This window comes from Nicotiana tabacum, chromosome 16 (genome assembly GCF_000715075.1).
Source record: "Nicotiana tabacum cultivar K326 chromosome 16, ASM71507v2, whole genome shotgun sequence".
NCBI lineage: Eukaryota > Viridiplantae > Streptophyta > Magnoliopsida > Solanales > Solanaceae > Nicotiana > Nicotiana tabacum.
The window spans coordinates 65,009,560-65,036,280 of NC_134095.1; the positions used below are offsets into that span (position 1 = coordinate 65,009,560).

The 26,721-nt window shown below is 38.9% G+C and overlaps 1 protein-coding gene and 1 long non-coding RNA gene across 2 annotated transcripts; one reads left to right on the forward strand and one right to left on the reverse strand.

Moving 5' to 3' along the window:
* The first annotated feature begins 4,724 nt into the window (after window positions 1-4,724).
* LOC107820848 (nitrate reductase [NADH] 2-like) lies at window positions 4,725-8,202 on the forward strand. The gene is made up of 4 exons (XM_016647201.2): window positions 4,725-5,972; window positions 7,037-7,177; window positions 7,280-7,512; window positions 7,914-8,202. The coding sequence occupies exons 1-4, from the start codon at window positions 4,958-4,960 to the stop codon at window positions 8,064-8,066; spliced, it is 1,542 nt and encodes a 513-aa protein (XP_016502687.1). The 5' UTR covers window positions 4,725-4,957; the 3' UTR covers window positions 8,067-8,202.
* An 11,324-nt stretch (window positions 8,203-19,526) lies between these two features.
* Window positions 19,527-22,744, reverse strand: LOC107820855 (uncharacterized). The gene is made up of 2 exons (XR_001656001.2): window positions 21,993-22,744; window positions 19,527-19,733 (listed from the first exon to the last, which is right to left on the reverse strand). It is a non-coding gene; the product is annotated as an uncharacterized LOC107820855 (long non-coding RNA).
* Window positions 22,745-26,721: the final 3,977 nt, after the last annotated feature.

A 26,721-nucleotide genomic window follows, 5' to 3' on the forward strand; every position in this document is an offset into this window, starting at 1 on the left:
GATCAATAAAAGCTTTTATTCAATCACCATATCATCAAATAAAAGGGATCATATAGCTTTCACATAATTTCATAGCTTTAAGTTGGGACATTTAATACTGTTGCATCATCATCCACAATACCACCGCTTTCTTGAGCGGAGTCCGATCACGGCCCGACCGGCTAAGATGCCTCATTTGAGACATATACCTCAATCATAATTTCATTCTCACTTTCCGATTTCAATATCAGCACAATACCACTATGCGTGTAGCCTGGCGTCCGATCACGGCCCGATCGGCTAAGCCGTCTTACCAAGACGTTTCCCTTTTCCATCAATAATCTCACTTCAATTTTTGTTCACACATATATCAGTTCATCGGCACTTGGGGCCACAATTATCACATCATACTAGGTACTAGGCCACATATCATAACTCAAATTCTTTTCCCCCACATTTCACATCATTTTCACTTTCAACATTAACCTTGCAATTTAAGATAATGGGCACATACGATATCAATTCAAGTTGTAAGCATATAGAGAAATTCACATAGTTCAGCATAATAATCACAATTCAAACTTGACTTGAAATCTAGGCATTTTAGCACATAGTTCACAATCTTCATACATCCTCAATTTACCAAGAATAGCATATTGAACACATTAAGACACACCTTTCAAATATATTCTTGCGACACCAATTCACTTGAAATAACAAGTACTACATCAATCAAATTTTGGACTTATAACATTTGCATGGACACCATGGGAGCTTAATTTCTAAGAAGAGAGGGTTTTAGCCATACATACCTCAATAAAGCTTTCCTTAAATTCTTACAATAATTCTGGAACTCCTAGCAACTTCGATCTATTTTATGAGAATTACAAGTTAAACCAAAAATTAGAGGGATAATCAAGATTCTAGCTCACTTGAGCACATTATCAAGCACTAAGTGTGCATTATGATTTTAAGACTTTTTTGTGAAAGATTCTATCATCCTACACCCCATTTGTTACATTTTTAGCTCACAACCTCCCCATACCCTTTTGTCAAACATGCATGCAAGATAATCAATCCTTATACCCATGAACCCACTTGTTAATTACTTATTCTAGTAGGAATTTCGAAATCAAAGGTTAGGGCACAAGTTCTTACCTCTTAGGATGAAGGCTTAGTAACTTTTCTTGGTAATCTTCAAAGATTTGGGCAATGATTGAGTAGTGACTTGGTGAGGATCACCCTCTCCCTCTGGAACACTTTCTCTCACTTTAGATGTAGTAGAAAATAGCACAAGAGGGTCTAATGTGGTATTTTTAACGGAATGAGGTCGGGTTTTAAAAGTTAAAAAATAGGAGCCTCGACTCAATCTGAGGTCACATATGCGACCACATAACTGATATGCTCGCAAAAAGGACCGCAAAAGTAGCCCTCAAGATTTGAATAATTTGCCCGGGTATGCGACCAATATGTTGTACGCATACCTATTATGCGATCACATAATGCACCGCAGAACTGCCTTTTGCAAAAATCTCAAGGAGGTTATGCGATGACTATGCGGCCCACATATCGATTATGCGATCGCATAATTAGCCGCATAGTTGTCCTCAAAATTAGCCAACATTCTGACTCACTCTGCAGCAGATATGCGGCCCGCATTGCTGTTATACGGCCACATAATGGGCCGCAGAAACGCGCTCTTCTGAAAAGCATTTTTCCTTAACTTTGTAATGCACAGATCAATCCAAAAGGTCTGAACACATATTCTTAACTTGGCACTATGAGATTTCGAGTTTTTGAGTAAAATTTTCACGGGGCCTTACACAATTATAACATTATTCTTGGCACTTGGTCGTGTTTCATATTTCATGATCCCCTTTTCACTTTTACACATCATTATCATTATCAACAATAAGACTTTTCCATTCACGACTTTAGGTACACATGCGAGCAATTAAGAGTCTTAGACATATAGAGATTTTTCACATAATTTGGCATAATCACCTTCATTCAAACTTGACTTGAAGTTATAACATTTATAACACACAACCCATACTTTTAACATATTCGAAAATGATAACATAGCATGATAAAAGCATTCGGAACACATACTGAACATAAATCTTTCAACACAAGTTTACTCGGAATAGCCAATTTCATAGTGATCAACTCGGGTCTTACATAACTTACATGAACATCGTGGAGTTCAATTCTAAGAAAGAAGTTTAGCCAACATACCTCAAGTGAGCTTCTTCAAACTCTAAAATATTCCGGAATTCTTAGCAACTTCAATTTATTTTAGAATTATAACAAATTGAACCAAAATTAGGAAGATGATCATGGTTCTAGCTCATTTGAGCATTTTCTCAAACACTAGGTGTGCATTAAGGTTTCAAGGTCCTTTTATGGAGGATTCCATCATTCCACAACCCATTCTTTGCCATTTTTAGCTTACAACCTTCCTACACCCTTTGATAACACATACATGCAAAATAAACAACTCCCTTACCCAATAATTACATTGCCAATTACCAATTTTTAGTTAAATTTCGCAATTAAGAGTTAGGGTATAGAATCTTACCTCTAGGATGAAGACCTAGTGAGCTTTCTTGTGGAATTTCAAGGCTTGAGCAAGATTTGATGAGCAATATGGCTAGGTTTCCTCTTTCTCTCTCTAAGATACTCTCACCACTCTCTAAAGTATCGGATGAAATCAGCCAAAATAACCCCCAAATGGTTTTTATAAAAATGGGGTCGGGTAACATTTTTCAGGACTTCGGTTGCAGACCGTACCACATAATCAATATGCGGCCCGCAAAATAGCCACGAAAAATTATGCTCAAAAACTGGACCAGTCTGCGGCTGATATGCGGTCCGCATACTAGTTCTGTGACCGCGGAATGAGCCGCAGAATCCCCCTTTCGAATTTTTCATTCCAATTCCACGATAGAAATGCGGTCCGCATAATGGATATGCGATCGCATAATGGACCGTACAATTGACCTTCAAATTTCCAAAAGTTTTCTGCTCCACTTTATGGACGATATGCGGCCCGCAAAATGATTCTACAGTCGCAAACTTGGCCACAGAATCGCTCTCTTCAGCCAAAATTTTCCATCCACCATTTAGTGCATTCTTCGACCCAAAAAGTCCAAGCCGCGGCGAGCTTGCAAGTCGCGAAGAATCTCTCCAATCACAAACATATAAGCGTACCTCAGCACTACGAAATTCCGGGTTTTAGGTAAAAAAGATTACGGGGCCTTACAGCAATTGTGGGTGCCAAACTTGTTGATAAATTGTAGGCAAATTGCAAATGCAAATTGCATGACCAAATCGGCAACAAGTCAATTTCATTGGCTATTTGGACGGCAGCTGTTGCTATAAATAGAAGCCTCCGTTCTTCATTTAAAACACACCAAAATAAGAGAGAAGTATTAGAGCTGTGAGAGTAATTCACAGACTATTTTATAGCCTATGAGAAAATAGAGTGAGAGTAATATTGTGGTAAGATATTTAAAATAAAGAGTGTTATTTCTTTTGAGTCGTTATAGTCTTTTGACACTACAAAATTGCAATATTATAGTGGCTTCATTAAAAGATTTGGTGTCATTGTTACTCTCTTGCGTTATTATTATTTACCATGCATATTATTCCTGAGCGGGATATATTTATTTTCCAACATTGTTTTACGGGTAAACAGATTAGACAATTAAGCTGAGTCTTTGTTAACTATAGTAACACCGGCCAACTGAAGATTTATAGTTTTCAGATGACTTGTGTTGAGGATGGAACTAAATTGCTTCTTGAATATGAGTTAATTCTCAGGATCTTTTCATGAAGGTTCATGGCAGTAGACAACCACGATTATTCCTTAGGTGCGGCAAATTTTTTTCTATACTAGCAGTGCACTTATCCGGTTAGAACAACTTTATTCCGTAATTTGTAAATTACCAATCTATATTTAGTATCACACTTACTTGCAACTATTTTTGATTATACAACTATAGTTTATTTCTGACATCTTCAGTATATATTCAAGGCAAAACACAGGGAAACAAGAAATTAAATGGCTGCATATCCGCAGACGTAATTTGATATGGCCCTAGGACAAAAAAACCTTTGGACCCTCGTCCAGCCCTCCACCCCTCAATTCAAATCTGGCTCGACTCTTTACAGTGTGGAAGATTAATTGAGTACAATATTGTTTGGATTCGGCTCAGCTCGACTCGTTATTTTGTCGATTTGTTTAGACTCAAGTCTCAACATGGCTAGAATTCGCCTGGTCTTTGCTTAACACTCGATCAAAAACATATGCTACGAAAATCAAACCTTAGGGCGGTTGCACAATTACCCAAAAAAAAAAGAAAGAATTAGGCGTAGTAATATCGACCCTTATATAATGCGGCCACTACCTGAAGGATTTAGCTATGTATACTATGGGCGTAGAATTATTTACTCCAAAAGGTATTTAGCTCTTCTGATAGATCCTGGCATGGCTTTGGTATCTCTTTTTTACCCCAAAGCTGGTATTTTACCAATTTATATTTAGTTAAATACTTTCTAATAATTTGTTAAATGATCTAATTGTGAAAAGATATTTTTTAAATCATGATTGCATACTATGTCACAGATGACACGACCCTGACAAACAAGAAGCGGCTGTTAGCCCGAAGCAACAGCTGCACCGTAACCTCTTTGCTACATATAGGCAGCCCCTAAACAAAAATCACAACCATTCATGTACCCTTTCTCACCCCCTCCCCCACGGCCAAGGGGACCTAACTCTGCCGTTTGGGAATGCGTAATAAACAGAATTGAGATGCCATTTTGGCGTGGCCCCACATTTGTACAGTATGGACTAGGAAGGTCGTTGAGAAAGTCGTTTAAATATCTTGGTATATAAAGAGGAAAGGAAGGAAGTAGTAGTAGTAAACTAGCTAGAGAGAAAGTGAGAAAAATTAAGAGAGATACCAAAGCCATGCCAGGATCTATCAGAAACCAGAATCTTATTAATAGTCGCCTTGAACGGGGCATACCACCCGTGGTTCGAACTAGCACCTACACCTACCGTCCTATCCCTACCCTCTCTTTCCCTCGGAATAATGCTTCAAACCCCACCATTTTTCTTGACAAATACTTATCATCCGACGAGGACGATGATGAAGATGACCACCAAAATAACGAGTACCTTCAAATGATCAAAAAAGGAAATTCAGAGTTAGAGCCATCTGTTCACGACACTAGGGACGAAGGTACCGCTGATAATTGGGTCGAACGGAACGCTTCCTTGATTCGTCTTACTGGAAAACATCCATTTAACTCCGAACCACCCTTGAACCGGCTCATGCACCACGGTTTTATCACACCGGTCCCACTTCATTACGTTCGTAACCACGGACCGGTTCCCAAGGGCACGTGGGATGACTGGACCGTGGAAGTCACGGGTCTAGTGAAGCGTTCTATGAAATTCACAATGGACCAGTTGGTTAATGAATTCCCTTGTAGAGAATTGCCCGTTACGCTTGTGTGTGCTGGCAATCGAAGGAAAGAACAGAACATGGTTAAACAAACCATTGGTTTCAACTGGGGTGCCGCTGCCGTTTCAACAACTCTATGGCGCGGAGTACCCCTTCGCGCCTTGCTGAAACGGTGCGGTATTTATAGCAGGAAAAAAGGGGCTCTTAACGTTTGTTTCGAAGGTGCGGATGTATTGCCCGGAGGTTGTGGTTCAAAGTATGGAACCAGCATTGAGAAGGAATTTGCAATGGATCCAGCACGAGATATCATCATAGCTTACATGCAGAACGGAGAAAAATTGGCACCCGACCACGGGTTTCCAGCACGAATGATTATTCCAGGATTCATTGGCGGAAGAATGGTGAAGTGGTTGAAAAGAATTGTAGTCACTACCCAAGAGTCCGTGAGCTATTATCATTACAAGGATAATAGAGTTCTTCCTTCTCATGTTAATGCTGAACTTGCTAATGCTGATGGTACGTAATTCTGAATTAAGATGACTAATTAATTTGTCCATTTAGTATAATTATGAGTTTAATTTATCCAAAAGATATCTATAGCTTAACACCATAAAAGGGGAAAATAAGACAAGCTACATGTTTCAATACACATTATGTTGTCTACTGCAAGGACTTAATTTATATATATATATATATAGAGGCATATCTTTACACTACTAGTAGTATATTTTAACATGCTACCAAGTCACTCGTCTCACTATTTGTGAGTGGTTACCTTAATTAGTTACTCCCTTTTATATATGTTGACATTCTTTTATGTTTAGTTTATTCTAAAAAAATAATTTTTTTATTTATAAAATAATTTATTAAATTATAACCATAAATATATATGGAATATTTTAAGGTCTTTTTCTTTAAAAAATTCCGCACCATTCAAACATCTTCACATACATTGCGATGGAGGAAGTATTTCTCAATAGATATGGTGGTATTAACAAATTCCTTACTGTATCAGTGTATTAGAGGTTCTAATTTGATGTATTAACTAATTTCTATACACGTTACACAGCATTTGAGATTTAAGTTCATAAAAATTATTTGAATTTTTCACTCTGATGCATAGTCTAAAACTAACTTTACATTATCACATTAGTGGCAACAATGGAATAACGTACTTTTAGTTGAATTAAACTTATATATACTCTATTTTTGATAGTTAAACTTATATATACAATGTAAATACTATCATATAGGTAACACGTTACAATGTATAATTACAATATTCTCAAGTTAATAGTTTGTACTTATTATAATAGATCACGACTAATTGAATATGTTGTGTCTTGCATACTTGTTTTTTCTGTCTTTCTTAGGTCAATTATAAGTTGTCATATTTTAGGAAGGTTAAGGATAACGGGACATATATACATTGGGAAATGCTAACTCGTCTTTACAGTTACAGGGTAGCGCGCTGTTTTTTTTCTTTTCATAGGTTAGCTGTTAACCCTCTATGTATAGTGATGTACACTAAAAATTAGAGATTTTGGAATGTTTTGCGCGATGAATATAATTGTGTGCAGGATGGTGGTACAAGCCAGAATACATAATCAATGAGCTCAATATCAACTCTGTTATTACAACGCCGAGTCATGAAGATATCTTGCCTATTAACTCGTGGACGGCTCGACAACCTTACACGTTGAAGGGCTACGCTTATTCTGGTTAGTATACGTTTGACTCTGTTTTCTTTTTTTTCTTTTCTATAAAAACCCAAAGGGATTTGCTTTTAAATTTTCTCCTCTTTCTTTAAATACAACGCACAGGTGGAGGGAAAAAGGTAACACGTGTGGAAGTGACAATGGATGGTGGAGACACGTGGCTAGTGTGCAGAGTAGTGCACCCAGAAAAGCCCACAAAGTATGGCAAGTACTGGTGCTGGTGCTTTTGGTCACTCGAGGTTGAGGTGTTAGGCTTGCTCAGTGCCAAAGAAATTGCTGTTCGAGCTTGGGATGAGACCCTCAATACTCAACCCGAGAAGCTTATTTGGAACGTCATGGTAAAATTCACTATCTCTTTTACCTTTTTAACTATCAACTCGCAACATAGTTTAATGAGTTCCAATGTACGCTGATGACGTAAAAATATTACACTATTAAGTTAAAGTATTCTACAACAATAAGCAAAAAAGCTTGATTTGGTAATTTAGGAAATAAAGCAAATAATTACTTACCATATCTAGTTACAATATACAAATAGTGTAGTTTGTTAGTGTATGTGTATAATTTAATCCATAGTCTAATAGTATAATTATTCTTCCTTATTGAATCCATGGTCTAATTATATTCTCTAGTGAGAATAAGACGTTTATTTTTAAAATCAAAAACCTTCACTGAAAATTGAAACTGCGTGCCATGCAATTTGTTGGATGTTAATTAACTAATTTTGTACAATAATCAGGGAATGATGAATAATTGCTGGTTCCGAGTGAAGACGAATGTGGTCAAGCCTCACAAGGGAGAGATTGCGATAGTGTTTGAGCACCCGAACCAACCTGGAAACCAGTCAGGTGGATGGATGGGGAAGCGGAGAGTCTTGGAGATATCAAAATAAGCACTATAGGAGAGTTGCATTCGGATATGGAATATGGATTGGGAGAGATAAGTTTATTTGTACGTATTTCCTTTTTTTATTTTTTAAAAACAATGTCTTCCTTATCATATAATCCTATGTTGCATATTATTTCTGAGATTGTATATTCAAGAATTCGTATGCACTATGACACAGCTTGTAAGCTACGGATAAGGTAGTTAGATCAGGTTAGAGGCCTATGTCACGAAACGTCAACACGCATTCCTCCTTGGTTGGCCAGTGGCGTACGCAGAATTATTCACAAGCGATGTCACATCTAAAAACTAAAATGAATATTGAATTATAAAGCTACTAATTAACGATAGTAAATAATTAAAGAAATTTCACCACAAACATAAATATTCTATCTTTTAATTCTTCATCTATATTGAAGGAAATGAAAAAGAACAAGACAATTTTTCTGTATAAGTAGAATTACGTAGTCCTTTACAAAGTTTAGGATTAGTAATTCTATAGAAATAGAAATATTTATCACTTGGAATATTACGAGAGCTTCATAGTTCATCCATGCTATTTTCAGACAATGGGGCTAAAAAGTGTAAGGAATTAATGTGGCTTTTGTGGTTTGATCCCCCGACCCTTGCAAAGGAAAGACATGCTTAACCAGTGGACAACGCAATGTGAATTGCTAAGTGATGTCATTGGAAACAAATAATATATGTTTGTCAAGTATTCTTTGTATGTATGTAGTAGATGTTTCCGACGAAGCGGTGTCACGTGACACTGTTACGATCCAAATTTTTCACTGTCGGGATCGTGATGGCGCTTAACTCATAGAATGCTAGGCAAGCCAACAGATACAGTTCTAACACATTAATCATTAACCAAAACAGTAATTAACATTAATTTAAACTAAACATATATGAAGTGCAAAAAAATTTTAACAGTTTAAAACACTAATGCACGGCTAACCCTAAAGATCTGGTGTCACAATCCACGAACTTCTAAGAATTTTCCACAAACACCGGTTTAAAGGAAATACATATGTTCTCGAAATGAAAAGAGACAGGAAATCTAAGATAGAGGGAAGGGGACTCCAAGATCTGCGAACGCCGACAGATCTACCTTGGGTCTCCTGTGGACTGAAGGCAACAACCCAACTCTACTCATGAGGTCCGGCACCGAAATCTGCAAAGAAAGTGCAGAGTGTAGTATCAATACTACCGACCCCATGTACTGGTAAGTGTCGAGCCTAAACTCGGCGAAGTAGTGACGAGGCTAGGACACGACAATAATATAAACTTGTGCAGTTAAATCATAAACGAGAGAATAATAATAACATAAATTTAACAGATCATAACGGGAAGGGGAAAACATGTTGAGGGGACTACGAATATTCTGAAAATAGTACAGAACAGGAAATCAGTAAATATCATTCTTTGAATCGACAAAAGTAATAACACAGCAATCATGTGCACGGCATTACCCTTCGTGCTTAAGAAACAACAGAAACGGCACGGCATCACCCTTCGTGCATTATCAATATCAGAATACGGCACGACATTACCCTTCTTGCATCAACACTCACAGAATATGGCACGTCATCACCCTTTCGTGCATTATCACTCGCTCACAAAACATTACACGGCATCACTCTTCGTGCTTTACACTCTTCCTCACCCAAACAGCAGAAATAGTATCAATCCTACAAGGGAAATTATCAATAAATAACCTCGCTTCAACATTTAACTTCACTATATGATTCTCAACTTGAGTCAATACTCAACAATTATCCAACACCAGGAAAACATAATAAGACTAGTTTAACATAAAGAATAACTAGTTTAAGCATGAACAGTATGTATAAAGAAACACAATAGTCACAAGTATAAGATTCACTCGCATGTTATGACCTAACAACAACGTATAGATACTCGTCACCTCACCTATACGTTGTACTCAATAACTAAACAAGTACTCCCTCTGTTCCAATTTATGTGAACCTGTTTGACTGGGCACGGAGTTTACAAAAAATGAAGACTTTTGGAATTTGTGGACCTAAACAAGTTAAAAGGGGGTCCAGAGTATTTGTGTGGTTATAAAAGCTTCTCATTAAGGGTAGAATTGTAAGTGTAGGCTAAATTGTTACCAAATTTAGAAAGACGTCATTCTTTTTTGAATGGACCAAAAAGGAAATATGTTCACATCAACTGGAACAGAGGGAGTAGTAAATAAGGCAACAACACTTAATCCCTCAAGCTAAGGTTAGTCACAATACTTACCTCGATTCCACGGCCAAAATCAAGCTTCAATTACCGTTTTACCTCTCGATTCCACCTCCAATCCACTCGTATATAGTCATAATTAACTTAATAACATTAATTATCGCTAAAGAAATCAATTCCAATTCATAATTACAAGTTTACCAATATTTTTCCCAAAAAGTCAAAAATCGACCCCGGGACCGCTTGGTCAAAACTCGAAGTTCAAACCAAAACCCGATTACCCACTCACCCTCGAGCCCGCATATACAATTGGTTTTGGAATCCGACATCAATTTGAGGTCTAAATCTCTAAATTTTGAAATCCCTAAGTTTTACCCAAAAATACTCAATTCCGCCATTAAAAACCCTAGATTCTAGGATGACATCTTATAAAAAGATGAAATAGATTGAAAGAAATGAGCTAAGAATCATTTGCCTATGATTTGGGGAAGAAATGGTCTTTGAAAAATCGCCTCTTGAAGTTTAGGGCTTGAAAATTTGAGAAATGAATCAAAAATCCCATCTAAGTCCCTTTTTGCGCGGTTGCAGGTATCGCATTTGTGACCTAAGCTTCGCAATTGCGAAGCTCGCAAATGCGAACCTTTGGTCGCATTTGCGATGATCCCTCTTCCCTGACTACTTCGCATTTGCGAAGGTTCGTTCGCATTTGCGAACTCTGCTGGCCCAGTCTCCTAGTCGCATTTGCGAAGAAAGGCTCGCAAAAGCGGACCCTGCAGGGCTCGCAATTGCGATGCCTGATCTCACAATTTGCGAGATCAGGGGTCTGCAATAGCTGAAGCATACCAGCAACATTTTCCCAAGTCCAAAATCATGTCGTAGCCTAACCAAAACTCACCCAAGCCCTCGGGGCTTCAAACCAAATATGCACACAAGTCTTAAAACATCATACGAACTTGCTTGCGCGATCAAATCACCAAAATAACACCTAGAACTATGAATTTAGCATCAGATTGCATGAAATTGTTAAGAAAGGTTCAAAACTTCTAACTTTTCAACTAAAGGTCTGAATCACGTCAAATCACTTTCGTTTTTACCAAATTTCACAGACAAGTCTTAAATATCATAACGGACCTGTACCGGGCTCCGAAACCAAAATACGGGCCCTATACCAACAAGATCAAACATTATTTAATTTCTAAAAACCATTATATTTTCAGTTTAACAATTTTCTTCAAAAATTTATTTCTCGGGCTAGGAACCTCGGAATTCAATTCCAGGCATACGCCCAAGTCCTATATTTTACTACGGACCCTCCGGGACCATCAAAATATGGATTCGGGTCTGTTTATTCTAAATTTTGACCGAAGTCAACTAAATCAATTTTAAAGGCAAAACTTAGCATTTTCTCAAATTTTCACACAAAGGCTTTTCGAAAACGCGCCCGAACTGCACGCAAATCGAGGAAAAAGAATATAACGTCTTAAAGGCCTCGGAACTCCGAATTGGGTTCAAAAATATGAGATAACCTTGTGGATCATCACAAACGCCGCTTGGGTATACGTGTATCCGCCCCTAGGCGTTGCGATCTATTTTTGTTGGTGTGAGAAAGGCAGGTCGAGATCTAGTTCTATTTATTAATCAAAAAAGTTAGAAAACTAATTTTAAGGAGGCCACTATAATTTTGACTTTGTCATTGGAATTTCGGGGACCGACTTCACTAGTAAAAGCACTTTCCTTCACGCTGAGTGTAAATTTCAGGCTGCTCTTAGACCAAGAAGATTGTTTGTCAATGTACTATGTTTGATTCTAGCTCGAGAAAATAGAGAAATGAAGTGAGGAAGAAGGGAAATCGTAATTGTATTCTTCTGGAATTGTTGATCAATACAAGGCTGTACTATATAGTGCTAACTAACTAAAAGCTCACTTACAGCTGTCAAAACAGCCACTAATAAGTAACTAATATTAACTAACTCAAAACAACTCCCTTCTACTTCTATTGTGTACAATTTGGTCCATTATATCCCAAGACTCCCCATCAGGCTGGAGAGTGAAATACATAGAACACTCCTAGCTTGAAAAGAAGAAAACAGTGTTGTACAACACCAGGTCCTTTTGTCATGATGTCTTCCAACTGAAGCTTTGTTGAGATATGATGAGGTATGAGCAGTCCATTTTTATCTTCTCTCGGATAAAATGACAATCAATTTTTATATGCTTTATTCGTTTATGAAATATAGGATTTGCTACAATTTGGAGAGAAGCTTTGTTGTCACAATAGAGATCAACTGGTTGTTGTAAAGCAATATTCAATTCCTTTAACAAGCCAACTAGCCAAGTAATTTCAGTTGTTACTACTGCAAGACTCTTATACTCAGCTTCAGCTGAACTATGACTTATTGTTTGCTGCTTCTTGGACTTTCGTGATAGTAAAGATTCTCCCAGTTTTATAACATATCCAGTAATTAACCTTCGCGTATTTGGACATGCTGCCCAATCAGAATCACAGTAGGCAGTGAGATGAGAGATAGGACCCCTCTTTAGGAACATACCAAATCTAGGTGAGCCTTTGATATATCTAACTACTCTAAGTGCAGCATCCATGTGAGATTGCTTTGGATGTTGCATGAACTGACTTAACACTTGCACAGCAAAACAAATGTCAGGACGTGTGATGGTTAAATAGAGCAGTTTTCCCACTAACCTCTGGTAACTTGCTATATCCTGCAATTCTTTATCTCCATTGTGTCCTACATGTTTGTCTTACTCTGTGGTAGTCAGTTTTTGATTTGTCTCAATGGGAGTAGAAGAATTTTTAGCTTCAGCTAATCTTGTGGTAGAAATCAACTCCAATGCATATTTCCTTTGGTTTAGCAGTAGGCCCTTATCTGATCTCATTACTTCTATACCCAAGAAATATCTAAGTTCCCCTAAATCCTTGACCTTGAATTTGGTATGCAAAGTACTCTTGGCCTCTTCTACTAAGGACATGTTGCTACCTGTGATTAAAAGATCATCAACTTACACCAAGATGACAACAATGTCCTGTCTTGATTGCTTAGTAAATAAGGGGTGATCATTTGTACTCTGCTGGTATCCTGCTCCTACTAAGGCATATGTGAGCTTAATATTCCATTGTCTCGAAGCCTGTTTCAAGCCATAGAGTGACTTCACTAGTTTGTAGACTTTATTCTCCCCTGGCTTTGGAAACTTTGTAGAAATAACATGTACATTTTCTCATATAAATCACCCTATAGGAATGCATTATTGACATCCATTTGATATAAGATCCACCCATTTGAGGCTGTTATGCTAAGGACTGTTCTCACAGTTACCATTTTAGCAACTGGTGAAAATGTCTCATGGTAGTCTAACCTTTCTTGTTGAGTGTATCCTTTTGCAACCAGTCATGCCTTGAACCTCTCAACCTCACCATTTGACTTGTATTTGATTTTGAATACCCACTTAGAACCAATTGCTTCTTCCCTTCTGGCAAGTCTACCATCTCCAGGTGTGTTTTTCTTTAAGTGTTTTAATCTCTTCGTTCATAGCTCCACCTTGGATGATAGGTTACAAGTACATTGGGCATAAGTACTTTACTTTGTGTTTTGATGATCTAACAAACTTACCATCTGATCGGAGCCTACACTGCACTACTATTGAGTAGCAAGAGAGGGTCGAAGCATCTTTTAACCTGATTTAGGGTCGGGATAGATTTCCACAGGGAGCTAGATGTTGGAGTTGGATATTTATCTAATTTAGAGTCGTGTATGTGTTTCAAATTGCACTTCTTAACATTTTTGGCTTTTTGTTTTACTTCTACTTTTTTCAAACTACAATGTTAAATTAAACTGGAATAAACTAAGAGTAAACTATTGCAAGTTGTTCAAATGGTTAAAAGGCACTACGGTAGTGACCTTCGCCTAGGTGGTCAATTGACGGGTACTTGAATATAAGACATGATTGATATATTTGGGGAGTATGATATAACATTTGCACGATTTTACCCACTTTACACCTCTTGGTGGTTTGAGTGATTTTGCTCGATCTCAAGACCAATTGGGTATACAAATTTGCACAAGCAATCAAGGTTCAAGTCGGGTATTACTCTCTCGAGGTTTATCCCTTTGATTGGGGCTATCAATCTCTTGAATACGCCCCAATTCCTTGTTGGACCAATTTCAGAGACTTAGGCTCTCTTTCTCAAGAAGAGCTCAAGTCAACTAAACACAAACTAGTGTTTGCAACCACTAATTCAGCAATTAAACATGAAATTAGCCCAAATATCAAACACCCATAGTCAATCTAGCCCTAAAATACAAGACCCATCAATTACCCACACTAGGGTTGAGCCACAACCCTAGCTTATGGGTCTAGCTACTCATAATTAGAGAAGAAAACAAAGAACTAGATGAAGAAAAACTCATATTAATTAATTACTAAATGAAACAAGAAGATTCAATGTTGAAATGTAGCTAAAATTATTCAAAATAGCTAAAACTATGAAGTCACGAGCACAGCTCTGAAGAGAAAACTATCTGATGACTTAAAAATGGGAAAAAAGCTATTTATACTAAGCTGAAAAGTCTGGACAAAAATACCCTTACGGGGCTAGTGCGGACCGCACAAAATCACGTGCGGCCTCGCTAAAGCTCTAAGCTTGAGAATCCAGCTCTCTGAACTCGGGCAATGTGGACCGCACAAAATGGACTACCGCCGCGATGGCTTCTTGTGCGGTCCGCATGAAATGGAGTGCGGACCGTATTGACTTCAATCTCCAAAACTGGCACTCTCTGATCTTTGGTTATGCGGACCGCTCTAAATCAAGTGTGGCCGCAGTGACTTCAATGCGGATCGCATTAAATCTCATGTGGTCGCATTGCCTGTTGGTCTGGAAATCACCTTCTCTAAACCTCACTTGTGCGGACCGCACAGAATGGTGTGCGGCCGCATTGGGCCTGTTTTGCTTGAGCTTTGTCTTGTCTTGGTACTTGTGCAAGTTTCACAACTTTTTGAGCTGATCTTTGATATCTTGTCACTTTGTTGATCAAACCTACAATCAAGCACAACTTGTGAGCCTTTTGGGACTATTTTATACAAATTTCTAATCAAACATAAGCAAGAAGGAGTATAAAATGCATCAAAATCCCTAGTTATCAACTCCCCCAAGCTTAAGCTTTTGCTTAACCTCAAGCAACAAAATAAGACTCACCCCTTAAGGAAATTTCAGTTGTCCTAAAGTAACCTCATCTAGCATCAATTGAGACTAACAATTGCCCTCAATACAAATGAATCATTAACAACATTTACTCTTTGAAACACCATGGATTAAGTGTGGCACAAAAGCATCAAGAGTTGACTCAGCACATCAAAGAACTATTTCTATTACTTTGGCCATTGTGGAACCCAAACTTACACATCCTCAACTCTCCCTAAGCAAACCTCACCTTTAGAATAGTAGCACTCAGAACGAGGTTAATGGAAAATCACTCATCTCTCTTAAAGAAAAGTCACAAGTCCAAATCTAGGTATCATATGTTTGCCCCTTATGTGAGTCACCACTAATGTAAGCTTCATTCAACTCAAGATCATATAGGGCTTTTGCGGAGACATAGTGAAGGCTTTTGGTTCAGGGTAGGCAATGTATGGTCTAAGTAGGTTCCATCTTCCCTTAAGCACTTCTTTTGTTTCATTTTGGCACACATTCACTTGACTTTTTGAGTCTTTTCACTTCTTTCTAAGGGGTTAGAGATACACACTGTCACTCTTTATTATTCATTTCAAATCTTTTCTCCTTTTTCAACCTTCCACACCTTTCATTCTTTACTTTTCTTGAATCCCTTTTTATTCTCTTACATAGTGAACATTCTTTTTGTCTTTTTGCTTTTCTTCCTTTTTCATTGTCTTTCCTTTTCTTCATTTTGTGCCTTTTTACCACTTTGTTGAAATGCTCATCTCTCCCCCCAAACTTATACTTTTTCCATGTTCTAAGGAAAAGATCGGGTGCCAAGAGAGGGTATCTTATAGAACGGGTAAAGGCTTGTATCATGATTCTTTGAAGGAAAAAGGTCTAAGGCTCAAACGGGTTGACTAGGGATCTTATCATTGGTAGGTTATGGAAGTGTTCAAGCTATCATTTGGACCAAAGAGAGCTTATAATCATGTCTCAAGTTAGAATTCACTTAGGATTTCGCCTCAACAAACATTCAGGGCAAGTTCTAGACCAATGGATCGGGACTTGGACTTGCAATGCAATTTCTCACCACACGCTATGGGATTGCTAAAGACACAGAGTCGGGGGCCCACAACGACCTTAGATAAGATTTGAGCACACAATGGTCCCGAAAAACCACTTGATTAATATAGGTCAACATAAGAATCTCAAAGTCGCGACTTTCACCATCCTAAATACAATAATTTATTTTTGACCATGAGATCAAAGGCAAATGTGCTAGGCCCAAGTGAAACTTTGCTTGAGGTATCCTTACCACTAACTACTAAAAAGAAAAAAGAAAAACGGACTCAAACCCTTAAGAAGGTTGTCACGCCATCCATCATACCCGATTCACACAAACTCCACCTTTGGAAAGAACCGTGGCATTAAGAAAACCAAAAGCTTATTGCAAATGTTTAGAACAAGAAGCTACGGACATAAATAAGAAGCTAAAAGAGAAAAATTGCGGCAAGTAAAATGAATATATACACGATGAGATTTAATCGAATATACAATAGATGTGATGATTATGTACAATGTAACATAACTTTATATATAGACCCAAAGTAAAAAAAAATAAAAGTACGAGAAATGTAACGAAATGTTAAAATTATATACAAAGATGAAAAATAAAGAAAGCATAAAAACTGTCAAATATATACAATAATCCAAATCCATAAAAGTAGGGCCTACCCCCTCAAATGAAAGCTGGCATTGCCCCCAATGCCAACTAAACCAAATAAGCACCAAAAAGAAAAAGGGGGAAATGATATAGAGACTCCCTATGGCCCGTCTGGCTGCATGGGCTCCTGAGTGGTCCCTGGGTCCTCAATATGCTCGGAAACCTCAGACTGGTTCCTTACGGCCTACTGCTTTACTGCTGGGACCTGGGCCTGGACTGTCTCCTGAGGTCATCATGTGGCTGACTGGAGGAGGTCTCCGGTGGGTCTGCCAACTGGATGACTGCATCGTCTGCTCGGGGAATCATCCTCTTCCTCTTGGGAGGCCTATGGGACTGCTCAGGTTGGGGATGAGCTGCTAGTACTGGGTCCTGTAGCAATAAGTCCAAAGGCAGATGATCTACCTTCATCTTGTCAACATCAACCCTCAGCGCCTTTACGGACTCCTTGGAAGCCCGTGTCTTCCTCAACTTCTTGTGCTCCTTAGCAACCTCCTTGAGGGCCGTGCCGTGTGAATCAATAGCATCTGTGAGCACTTTATGGGTGTTAAGGATTTTCTTCTAGTTGGCCAGAATCTACTTGAGGGCATCTTCGATAGACTGTGAGACCTGCGGAGGCGGAGGTGCCGATTGAGCTTCCACTGTAGTAGTGAGGATAAACAACTTGGATGAAACTATCTGCATCCAATTGTTGATGCTGAGAAGAGCCTGTCTCAGTCGGTGGGCAGTCACTGGATAGTCTCGGGAAGAGGGTATCTCGGGATCTGCTGAAGTGGATGGACCAGAAGGAATGTCGGTGGAGGTGGAGGCAGGCTGAGTAGGAGCCACTACCACAACTGGCTCTTCAGACTGGCCAATTGGGGTAGTAGTTGTTCCCTTGAAGTTCTTACTCTTTCGGTTGTCATCACCCTGTATAATGTACCATAAGAACGGGGCCTTCGCTTTTACCTTTATATCAAATGGCCTATTTTTAACTTTGAGGTCCCTAAAGTACATGGTCAAGAAGCTGGGGAAGGGGTATTTTCTATCACCCTTACTAACTACCTGCATAATAACCCGAGACATTACCTTCCCGACATTAATCGGGTACCCCGCCATGATCGATGCCACCAAAACTACCCGATGAAGAGGGAGGGAGTTGTCATGAGTAATGGGGTCCAATTTGCTGCACACAAATGTTTCTCATCCCTTGGCTTCGAAATTCAGACTTTTTCTCAAAATTTTCACTCTCACATTTAGACAATCGGGGGTGGTACTTGGGATTGCCAAATACTGTGCCAACCAGGGACGGACCTCCTCACCCAATTCCATCTTTACCATATACAATTCCTCATCCTCCTCATCAAAGTCGAGGTAATCATTTATTGTTTTTCCATCAAAAAGCACCTTTAGATTTCGCACCTTGGTCATTTTTGTGCCCTTTTTGATGTGGGCAACATTGGTATAGAATTCCTTGACCAGGTGCTCGTTTGCATCCTCACAGTTGTTCAAGAAATACTCCCAGCCAACTCTCTCCCTAAACTGCCTTCTCATATTGGGATTGTGAGGTAATAAGTCTCTATCAACAAAGCTCCTCTCCGAGATCAACTTCCTCACCGGCCACCATTCCCTAAATTTGTGATAAGCTACCTCACTCACAAAGCGGTCTTGCCACACCTCCGGGTTTTTAGTTCGTTCTACCCCGCCAACATGGGGCTCACCCCTTATCCTACTACCTCTTCTTCTCCTGCTGCACCCTCTCTGGATAATGAAGTTGTGGTAGAGGTGGAGTATTCATCCCCACTGCCTTCAGCAGAGCCCTCAGACGACCCAGAAGATATATTTACTGATGCTTGGGTGTCATACCTCCTTTTTACCTACACCCCATGAAGGGGTATATAAGGGAGTTTTTTCAAACTTAAAGTGACAATCGAAACGGGATTATTTCATTTAAAGATTCAAAGTCGTCACTTGGGAGATTTATGGTGTCCAAAGTCACCGGTTCAAATCCCGAATCGAGGAAAAGATTGACTCTGTATTACAGTCCGCGAATACAGAAATTCGGGTAAGGAATTCTGTTAACTCGGGAGAAGGTGTTAGGCATTCCCGAGTTCTGTAGTTCTAACACGGTCGCTCAACTGTTATAATTGGCTTAATTACTTTATTTTAGTACATGTTAAACCTATGTGCAAATTTTAACTTAAACGCTCTATTTAATTTTTAAGAATATTGCAACACTGTTAAAATACGTCTTGAACCACGTCACATAAATGCACCTGCGGTCTTCAACATATTTTGGCATTGTTGGGATTTGGATTTGGATCACATAAATGCGCACCCGAATTTAGGAAGGTAATTTAAATTACGCACCTAAAGCAACTACGATATTCATAATTAATTTATCCTACGATTTAGGACTAAATTTACATCCACGCTATTTAACTAGAAAGTAAAAGACGACGTAAAAAAAACGTACTCCAAACATAAAAATAAAATAAAAATAACAAATATAAAAAGAAATCTCCTTAAGCAACTCCTGAATGCGGTGGTCTGGGGTATCTGTCATGCTCAAACTCATGTAAGTGGATCCACACCTGTATGAGAAAACTTAAATTAAACATTATGTGAGACAATAACATTCCCTACTAGACACATGCAAGACATGATTGAGGCTATTTTTGCAAAATGACTTATTTGGCCAAAAAGTGATTAGAAGTGCAAAATTTGGCTTAAGATCCCTCAAAGCCAAGAACCTAAGATTTACTAGGAAGACCGGACGCTATGTGGGTTGCCTACGTATCACGCCCCGAAAGACAAGAATCATGTATGCGTAGTTCGGAAAGATTGGATACGGGCGAAAAATAAAAATAACAACTAATTTAGAGAAAATATGTTTTTTTTGTCTTTTCTTTCTCTTTTTTTTTGAAAAATGATGAAACATGTAAACTCTTCTTTTTATTTTATTTTTCCCCTTTTTTTTATTTTTGATTTTTGAAAAATGATGAAAATGTACAAAAACTTTTGAATTTTTCAAGCTTTTTTTTTCTTAACAAAATGTAACAGAAAACATAATTAGGCCCCACTCGCTTTATCTTCACACTTCACCCTCTCTTTTTCTTTTTTTTCATTCTTCTTTCTTTTTTCATTGTTTTTTTTTCATTCATCTATCCTCAGCTATCATTGATCCGCCAAATGACCCTTTTATCCTTGAATAAATGCAATATGTAGCACATAAGATGTATCAGGATGGTCTTTTATTTTTTGGGGTATACCTGTCCTAGACGGACCCAACCCCTATGTTGAGTCCCCTAAGTCAAAATGCACATGATGCAAACAAACGTTCCTACTAGAGATCCGGCATGAGGTATTGTTATACTAGGTTTTAAAAAACCTGGGTTTATTTGTTCTAGACCTGGCTTTCCAGAGCGGACAACTCGAGCCAAGGGGGGATGCGTACTGGTAACCAAAAGATCATCCGGCTTTGCAACTTGTCCGAACCTCGTTCTATTTGGGATATGACACTAACAGAAAGAAGTCACGACCAGCGTGCACTCCTCGGGAGAGAGAAGAGAGGGGTTTCGTAGCAGTTTATATACAGTTCAGATAATATCAAAGCGGTAAAAGCAACATTTAGCACAATAGGCCCAAACATGTAATAATATCAGATAGCAGATAAAACCAAATGTAACAATTCATCTAAGCTCGAATTCTTGAACCCTAAACCAGAGATTCTGGGTTCGATCCCCAGCAGAGTCGCTAGAGCTGTCACACCTCTTTTTTACCTACACCCCATGAAGGGGTATATAAGGGAGTTTTTTTCAACTTAAAGTGACAATCGAAACGGGATTATTTCATTTAAAGATTCAGAGTCGCCACTTGGGAGATTTATGGTGTCCCAAGTCACTGGTTCAAATCCCGAATCGAGGAAAAGATTGACTGTGTATCACAGTCCGCGAACACAGAAATCCGGGTAAGAAATTCTGTTAACCCGGGAAGGAGTTAGGCATTCCCAAGTTCCGTGGTTCTAGCACGGTCGCTCAACTGTTATAATTGGCTTAATTACTTGATTTTAGTACATGTTAAACCTATGTGCAAATTTTAACTTAAACGCTCTATTTAATTTTCAAGAATATTGCAACACTGTTAAAACACGTCTTGAACCACATCACATAAATGCACCCGCGGTCTTCGACATATTTTGACATTGTTGGGATTTGGATTTGGATCACATAAATGTGCACCCGAGTTTAGGAAGGTAATTTAAATAACGCACCTAAAGCAACTACGATATTCATAATTAATTTATCCTACGGTTTAGGACTAAATTTACATCCACGCTATTTAACTGAGTTAGAAAAAATTCCTACTTTCACAAAATTATACAACTAATACACCTAATTAGCTTATATCTAAAAACTCACGTGAAATGGGTTAACAAAGTTGTCTATCCATAAAATAATAGCCACCGTTAATTTCTTGATATTTTTTTTCATAACTAAGCACTAATCAACTCTTAAATTTAACTCCTAATGGTTTATTAACTTCCTTCCAACCGTGCCAATAATATCAATCTCCAGAACATATTTCTAAATTAGCCACAAACTTAAGTTGAATAAATTCCAACTCGCACATCATAGACTAACATAAAAGGATCTGAAAAGTATGTGATGGAGATGCAAATCAAGTAAATCAGGAATTGACTTATATGGACTTAGCAAGCATTATCCGGAAATTAGAACTCACACACAGCATCAATCAACAACATTCACAAAGGCATAAACAAGACATACATAATAGATTTCATAGCATTAATGTGTTGGGGAGTAATTACATGGCTGAGAGGAAGGCAGTACCTGAATTTTCAAGAAACAAATCCAACACGGCTAAATAAACTGAAGGAAACAGTAGTGTGGGAGTTCAGCCACCACCTTCGATTATCAACAAATTCAGCTCCAAAACAAATCTTAGAAAAACCAGTGACCGGAGACCTCAAATGTTAGAACCCCGGCAGAAAATCAAACCGGAAACCAACCAGACGATACCTTAACGCACGACTAAAACAGAGCCCCTCTAGACAACGACCATCGATGACCTAAAAGCTTGACGGAAAGCTCAAACTGAACCAGAAAGACACATTTAAATAGCTGATTTTTGAGCGTTGAAGACGCGAGATTTGGACCTAATTTATATTGGAGTTTCATGGTTCTGTTTTTGGATTGAATATCATCACTGTTGTGTTCTCTCAAATTTGTTTTCTTTGGTATTCCGTTTACTCAATTTGGAGCTTGCCGGGACTCTGAACGGCGAAGTAGAAATAGTGGTCGGACATGGGGCTTTAGTGAGCGGCTGCTTTTGGGGCGTGAAGAAGATGGTGGCAAAGCTGTGAGGTGGTGAAGAAGGGCTCCCTGATTGTATCTGTGTGTGTGCATTCAGAAATGTAGAAGAAGATGAAGAACGGAGAGTCGTTTGGTTTTGGTTAAGGAGCAGCCATGGAAGTTAAGGTCTCTTTGTGTTGCTGGTTTTTCAATTCGAGAAGAAGTAACAGAACGATGGGTCCTTCTATTCTCTCAAACGGCGCACCCTTTTTTCCTAGGTCCTAGAGTCCGATCCTTTTTGTTGTCTAGGGTCTTCCTTTTATAGGTTTAGGATTTTAGGGTTATTTTTGTGTATTTGTCAATTATTCTCTAGGTCCTTTTGTGTTAAGTTCTTAGGGTCTTTTTATTTATTTATTTTTGTCTCAAAGAATAGTCTAGAAGGGTCCCTAGACTACACAATGCCAAATTTAATCCTAATTAATTAAACTAAACATGAAACTATTTTTGTGTTTTCGAAATTATATAAAGATAAAAATAAGGTACTATTTTTGTATTTTTTTTAAAAAAGAAATTATGAAAAATACATAAACTAAAATATTTTTTGTAATTTCTATTTTTCTTGTAATAAAATAAAGTAAAAGAGTCAAAATGAGTTGAAATAGCTATATTAGGCCTTAATCAAATATTTACGTACTAAAATATAAAAAATCTTGGAGAGGGACAAAAATCACATGTCTACACTTAGGCAGCGGGGGAAGTGGGAGGAGTGTCTCTTTGTCTATTTCTCTCCGGCCAGTCAGGGATGTACTCTGGGATTGAGTCTTAAGATATCTCCCGGGAGGGCTCGTACTCACTCCCAAACATGTTAATTGCCCTATCAGCAGCTTTAATCATCTTCCTCATGTTTTTAATGTTTTGCCGGGCTTGAACAATCAATCTTACCATTTTCTATTTCCCTCCCCGGGAGGATTCTCCTCTGCCTGGTTGTTTAGAGCCATTGCCTCGTTGTTTCACCATTGTTTGCAAACAAGTTCAGGTATGCTTTGTTAGTATCAGTAGATTCAATTAAGTTCACAGTTGCAGAAGATAAAAGGTTGCAGACAGTTGCAGAAATCACATAGTGCGGACCACACAAAATGGAGTGCAGCCGCACAGAGGCCAATTCGGTCCGCACAAAATGTCAATGCGGTCCGCACAGAGGTGGGGTTCAGACTACCCACTCTCTGAACAATTGATTTTAACTACTTAAGTCCACATTAACCAAGAAAATAACTAACATAATCCTATAAAATTGAAAGAAATACGGGGAGAATAGGATGAGAAACAAGAAAGACAAATAGTAAAAGAAAAATAACAAAATTAAAGCAATTAAAAGGGAGTTGATTTTACCAGATGTGAGATGAACGGAAGGTAAATGAGTCCAAGTAGTTAATTATGAGCAAAAGGCAAGATGAGCAGTGCTTTTAAGAGTTCTAAGAGCAAAGGATCGAAAAGTGTAAAAGGAGGACCTCAGGCCCTATTTATAGAAAGGACCTGGGGCCCAGTCTTATCAACCCAATGCGGACCGCACAGAATGGACTGAAGTTTGCACCACATAGCTTGTTTCAAGTTTGAAAAGGCAACCCACTGCGGTCCGCACAAAACGTAATGCGGCCGCGGTGGCAAACTTCAGAGAGTTGGACATTTCATCCATCATCAGTGCGGTCCGCACTAAATGTAGTACGTCCGCATTGAAAACTTCAGAGACCTGACACTTTTTCCACTATGTTCTGCACTGTTCAACACAATCATGTAGCATCTCACAACCAGTTAGTCCAAAAATAAATCCTATACCACCATGAAAATCAAAGAAAAACACAAGGGTTGCCTCCCAAGAAGCACCTGAATTAACGTCGCGGCACGACGCAGGTTACCATCAAATCATTTGAGATGAAGATGTGCCACCACGTGGCTGTCATCAATTTTTCCCAAGTAGTGTTTGACCCTATGCCCATTCACTCTAAAACTTTCCCATTTTTGTTCTTTAAATCAAGAGCACCAAACGGGGTCACACACACCACTTCAAAAGGTCCACTCCATTTTGATTTAAGCTTTTTCGGAAATAGACGTATCTGAGAGTTGAACAAGAGAAACAAATCACCAACTTTGAACTCCTTGCTACGAGCATATTTATCATGAAGGTACTTCATCTTGTCCTTGTACAAGGACTAACTGGAGTAGGCATGGAATCGGAATTCATCAAGTTTATTAAGTTGCTCCACACGAAGATTGGCTGCAACATCCCATTCAAGATTTAGCTTCCTCAAAGCCCACATGGCCTTGTGCTCTAACTCAACCGGTAGATGGAAAGCTTTCCCAAACACCAACTGATACGGAGACATACCAATCGGAGTCTTGTAAGAAGTTCTATAAGCCCATAGAGCACCATCTAACTTCTTTGACCAATCGATCCTATTTGCGTTAACTGTCTTTGACAATATGCTTTTGATTTCCATGTTGGAGACTTCAACTTGACCACTTGCTTGAGGGTGATAGGGAGTAGAAACTTTGTGATTGACACCATACTTTAAAAGCAAAGTGTTATTGAAAAAAATGAGATCCCCCATCACTTATGATTGCACGAGGAGTACCAAACCTTGTAAAGATGCTCTTCTTGAGAAATGCAACAACACTCCGGGCCTTCTCATTGTTGGGTAAAGCCACGGCTTCAACCCACTTTGAAACATAGTCCACCGCCACAAGAATGTATGTGTTCCCACACGAGCTAACAAACGGGCCCATAAAGTCAATGCCCCATACATCAAAAATATCAACCTCAAGGATGGTATTGAGAGGCATCTCATCTTTCTTCGAAATTTCACCTGCTCTTTGACATTCATCACACCTCTTCACAATTTCACTTGCATCTTTGTACAAAGTTGGCCAATAAAACCCACAACTAAGAACTTTGGAGGTCGTCCTCGCCCCGCCATGATGGCCATCATAGGGAGAGGAATGACAAGCCTCCAAGATTCTCAATTGCTCTTCCTCCGGGACACACCTTCGGATCACACCATCCGTGCAAATCTTGAACAAGTATGGCTCATCCCAATAGAAATTCAAACTTTCCCGCTTGAGCTTCTTTCATTTGGTTAGAAGAGAGCTCACACGGGATTATACCAATCACAAGGAAATTAGCAACATCGTCAAACCATGGTATATCATTCATCAACACCGAAAGGAGTTGTTCGTCGGGAAATGAATCATTGGTCTCTAGGCCGTCACGAGGCCTCCCCTCCTCCTCCAAGTAGGACATGTGGTCCGCCACTCGGTTCTCACTACCCTTCCAGTCCACAATCTCCAAATCAAACTCTTGAAGTAACAATACCCATCGCATCAGTCTAGCTTTGGAATCCTTCTTCGTCATCAAGTATCGGAGTGCGGCATGGTCGGTATGAATAATAACCTTAGCACCCATAAGATAGAGTCGGAATTTTTCCATTGCGAACACAATAGCCAAAAGTTCTTTCTCGGTCACCGTGTAGTTCACTTGAGCATCATTCGTTGTCTTGCTCGCATAGTACACCGGATGAAACATTTTGTTCACTCTTTGACCCAAAACCGCCCCAACCCGAAACAACGCTCGCATCACACATGGGCTCAAAGGGCAAGCTCCAATTAGGTGCGGTAATGATAGGAGTGGTGGTCAACTTATGCTTGAGAAGTTCAAAGGCTTGCATACATTTGTCATCAAACACGAACTTAGCATCTTTTTCCAACAACTTGCACAAAGGGTTCACTACCTTCGAAAAGTCTTTGATAAATCTCCGGTAGAACCCCGCATGCCCAAGAAAACTTCGGACTCCCTTGAGCGATGTAGGTGGAGAGAGCCTTGAAATCACATCAATTTTTGCTTTGTCTACCTCGATACCATGCTTTGAAATTTTATGCCCAAGAATTATGCCCTCTTCCACCATAAAGTGGCATTTCTCCCAATTGAGAACAAGATTGGTTTCTTCACAACGAGTCAAGACCCTATCAAGATTTTTCAAGCACTCATCAAATGAATCCCCCACAACACTAAAGTCGTCCATGAACACCTCCAAAATGTCTTCCACCATATCGGTGAAAATGGCTATCATACACCGCTGAAATGTAGCCGGTGCATTACACAACCCAAAAGGCATCCTAGAAAAAGCAAATGTGTCATATGGACAAGTGAATGTGGTCTTCTCCTGATCTTCCGGAGCAATCAATATTTGTTTGTACCCAGAATACCTATCCAAGA

Coding starts and splice junctions, on each gene's coding strand:
- LOC107820848 (XM_016647201.2), top strand. CDS start 4,958: ATGCCAGGATCTATCAGAAACCAGAATCTTATTAATAGTCGCCTTGAA. Junction 5,973..7,036: donor TGAACTTGCTAATGCTGATG/GTACGTAATTCT, acceptor AATTGTGTGCAG/GATGGTGGTACAAGCCAGAA. Junction 7,178..7,279: donor GAAGGGCTACGCTTATTCTG/GTTAGTATACGT, acceptor TACAACGCACAG/GTGGAGGGAAAAAGGTAACA.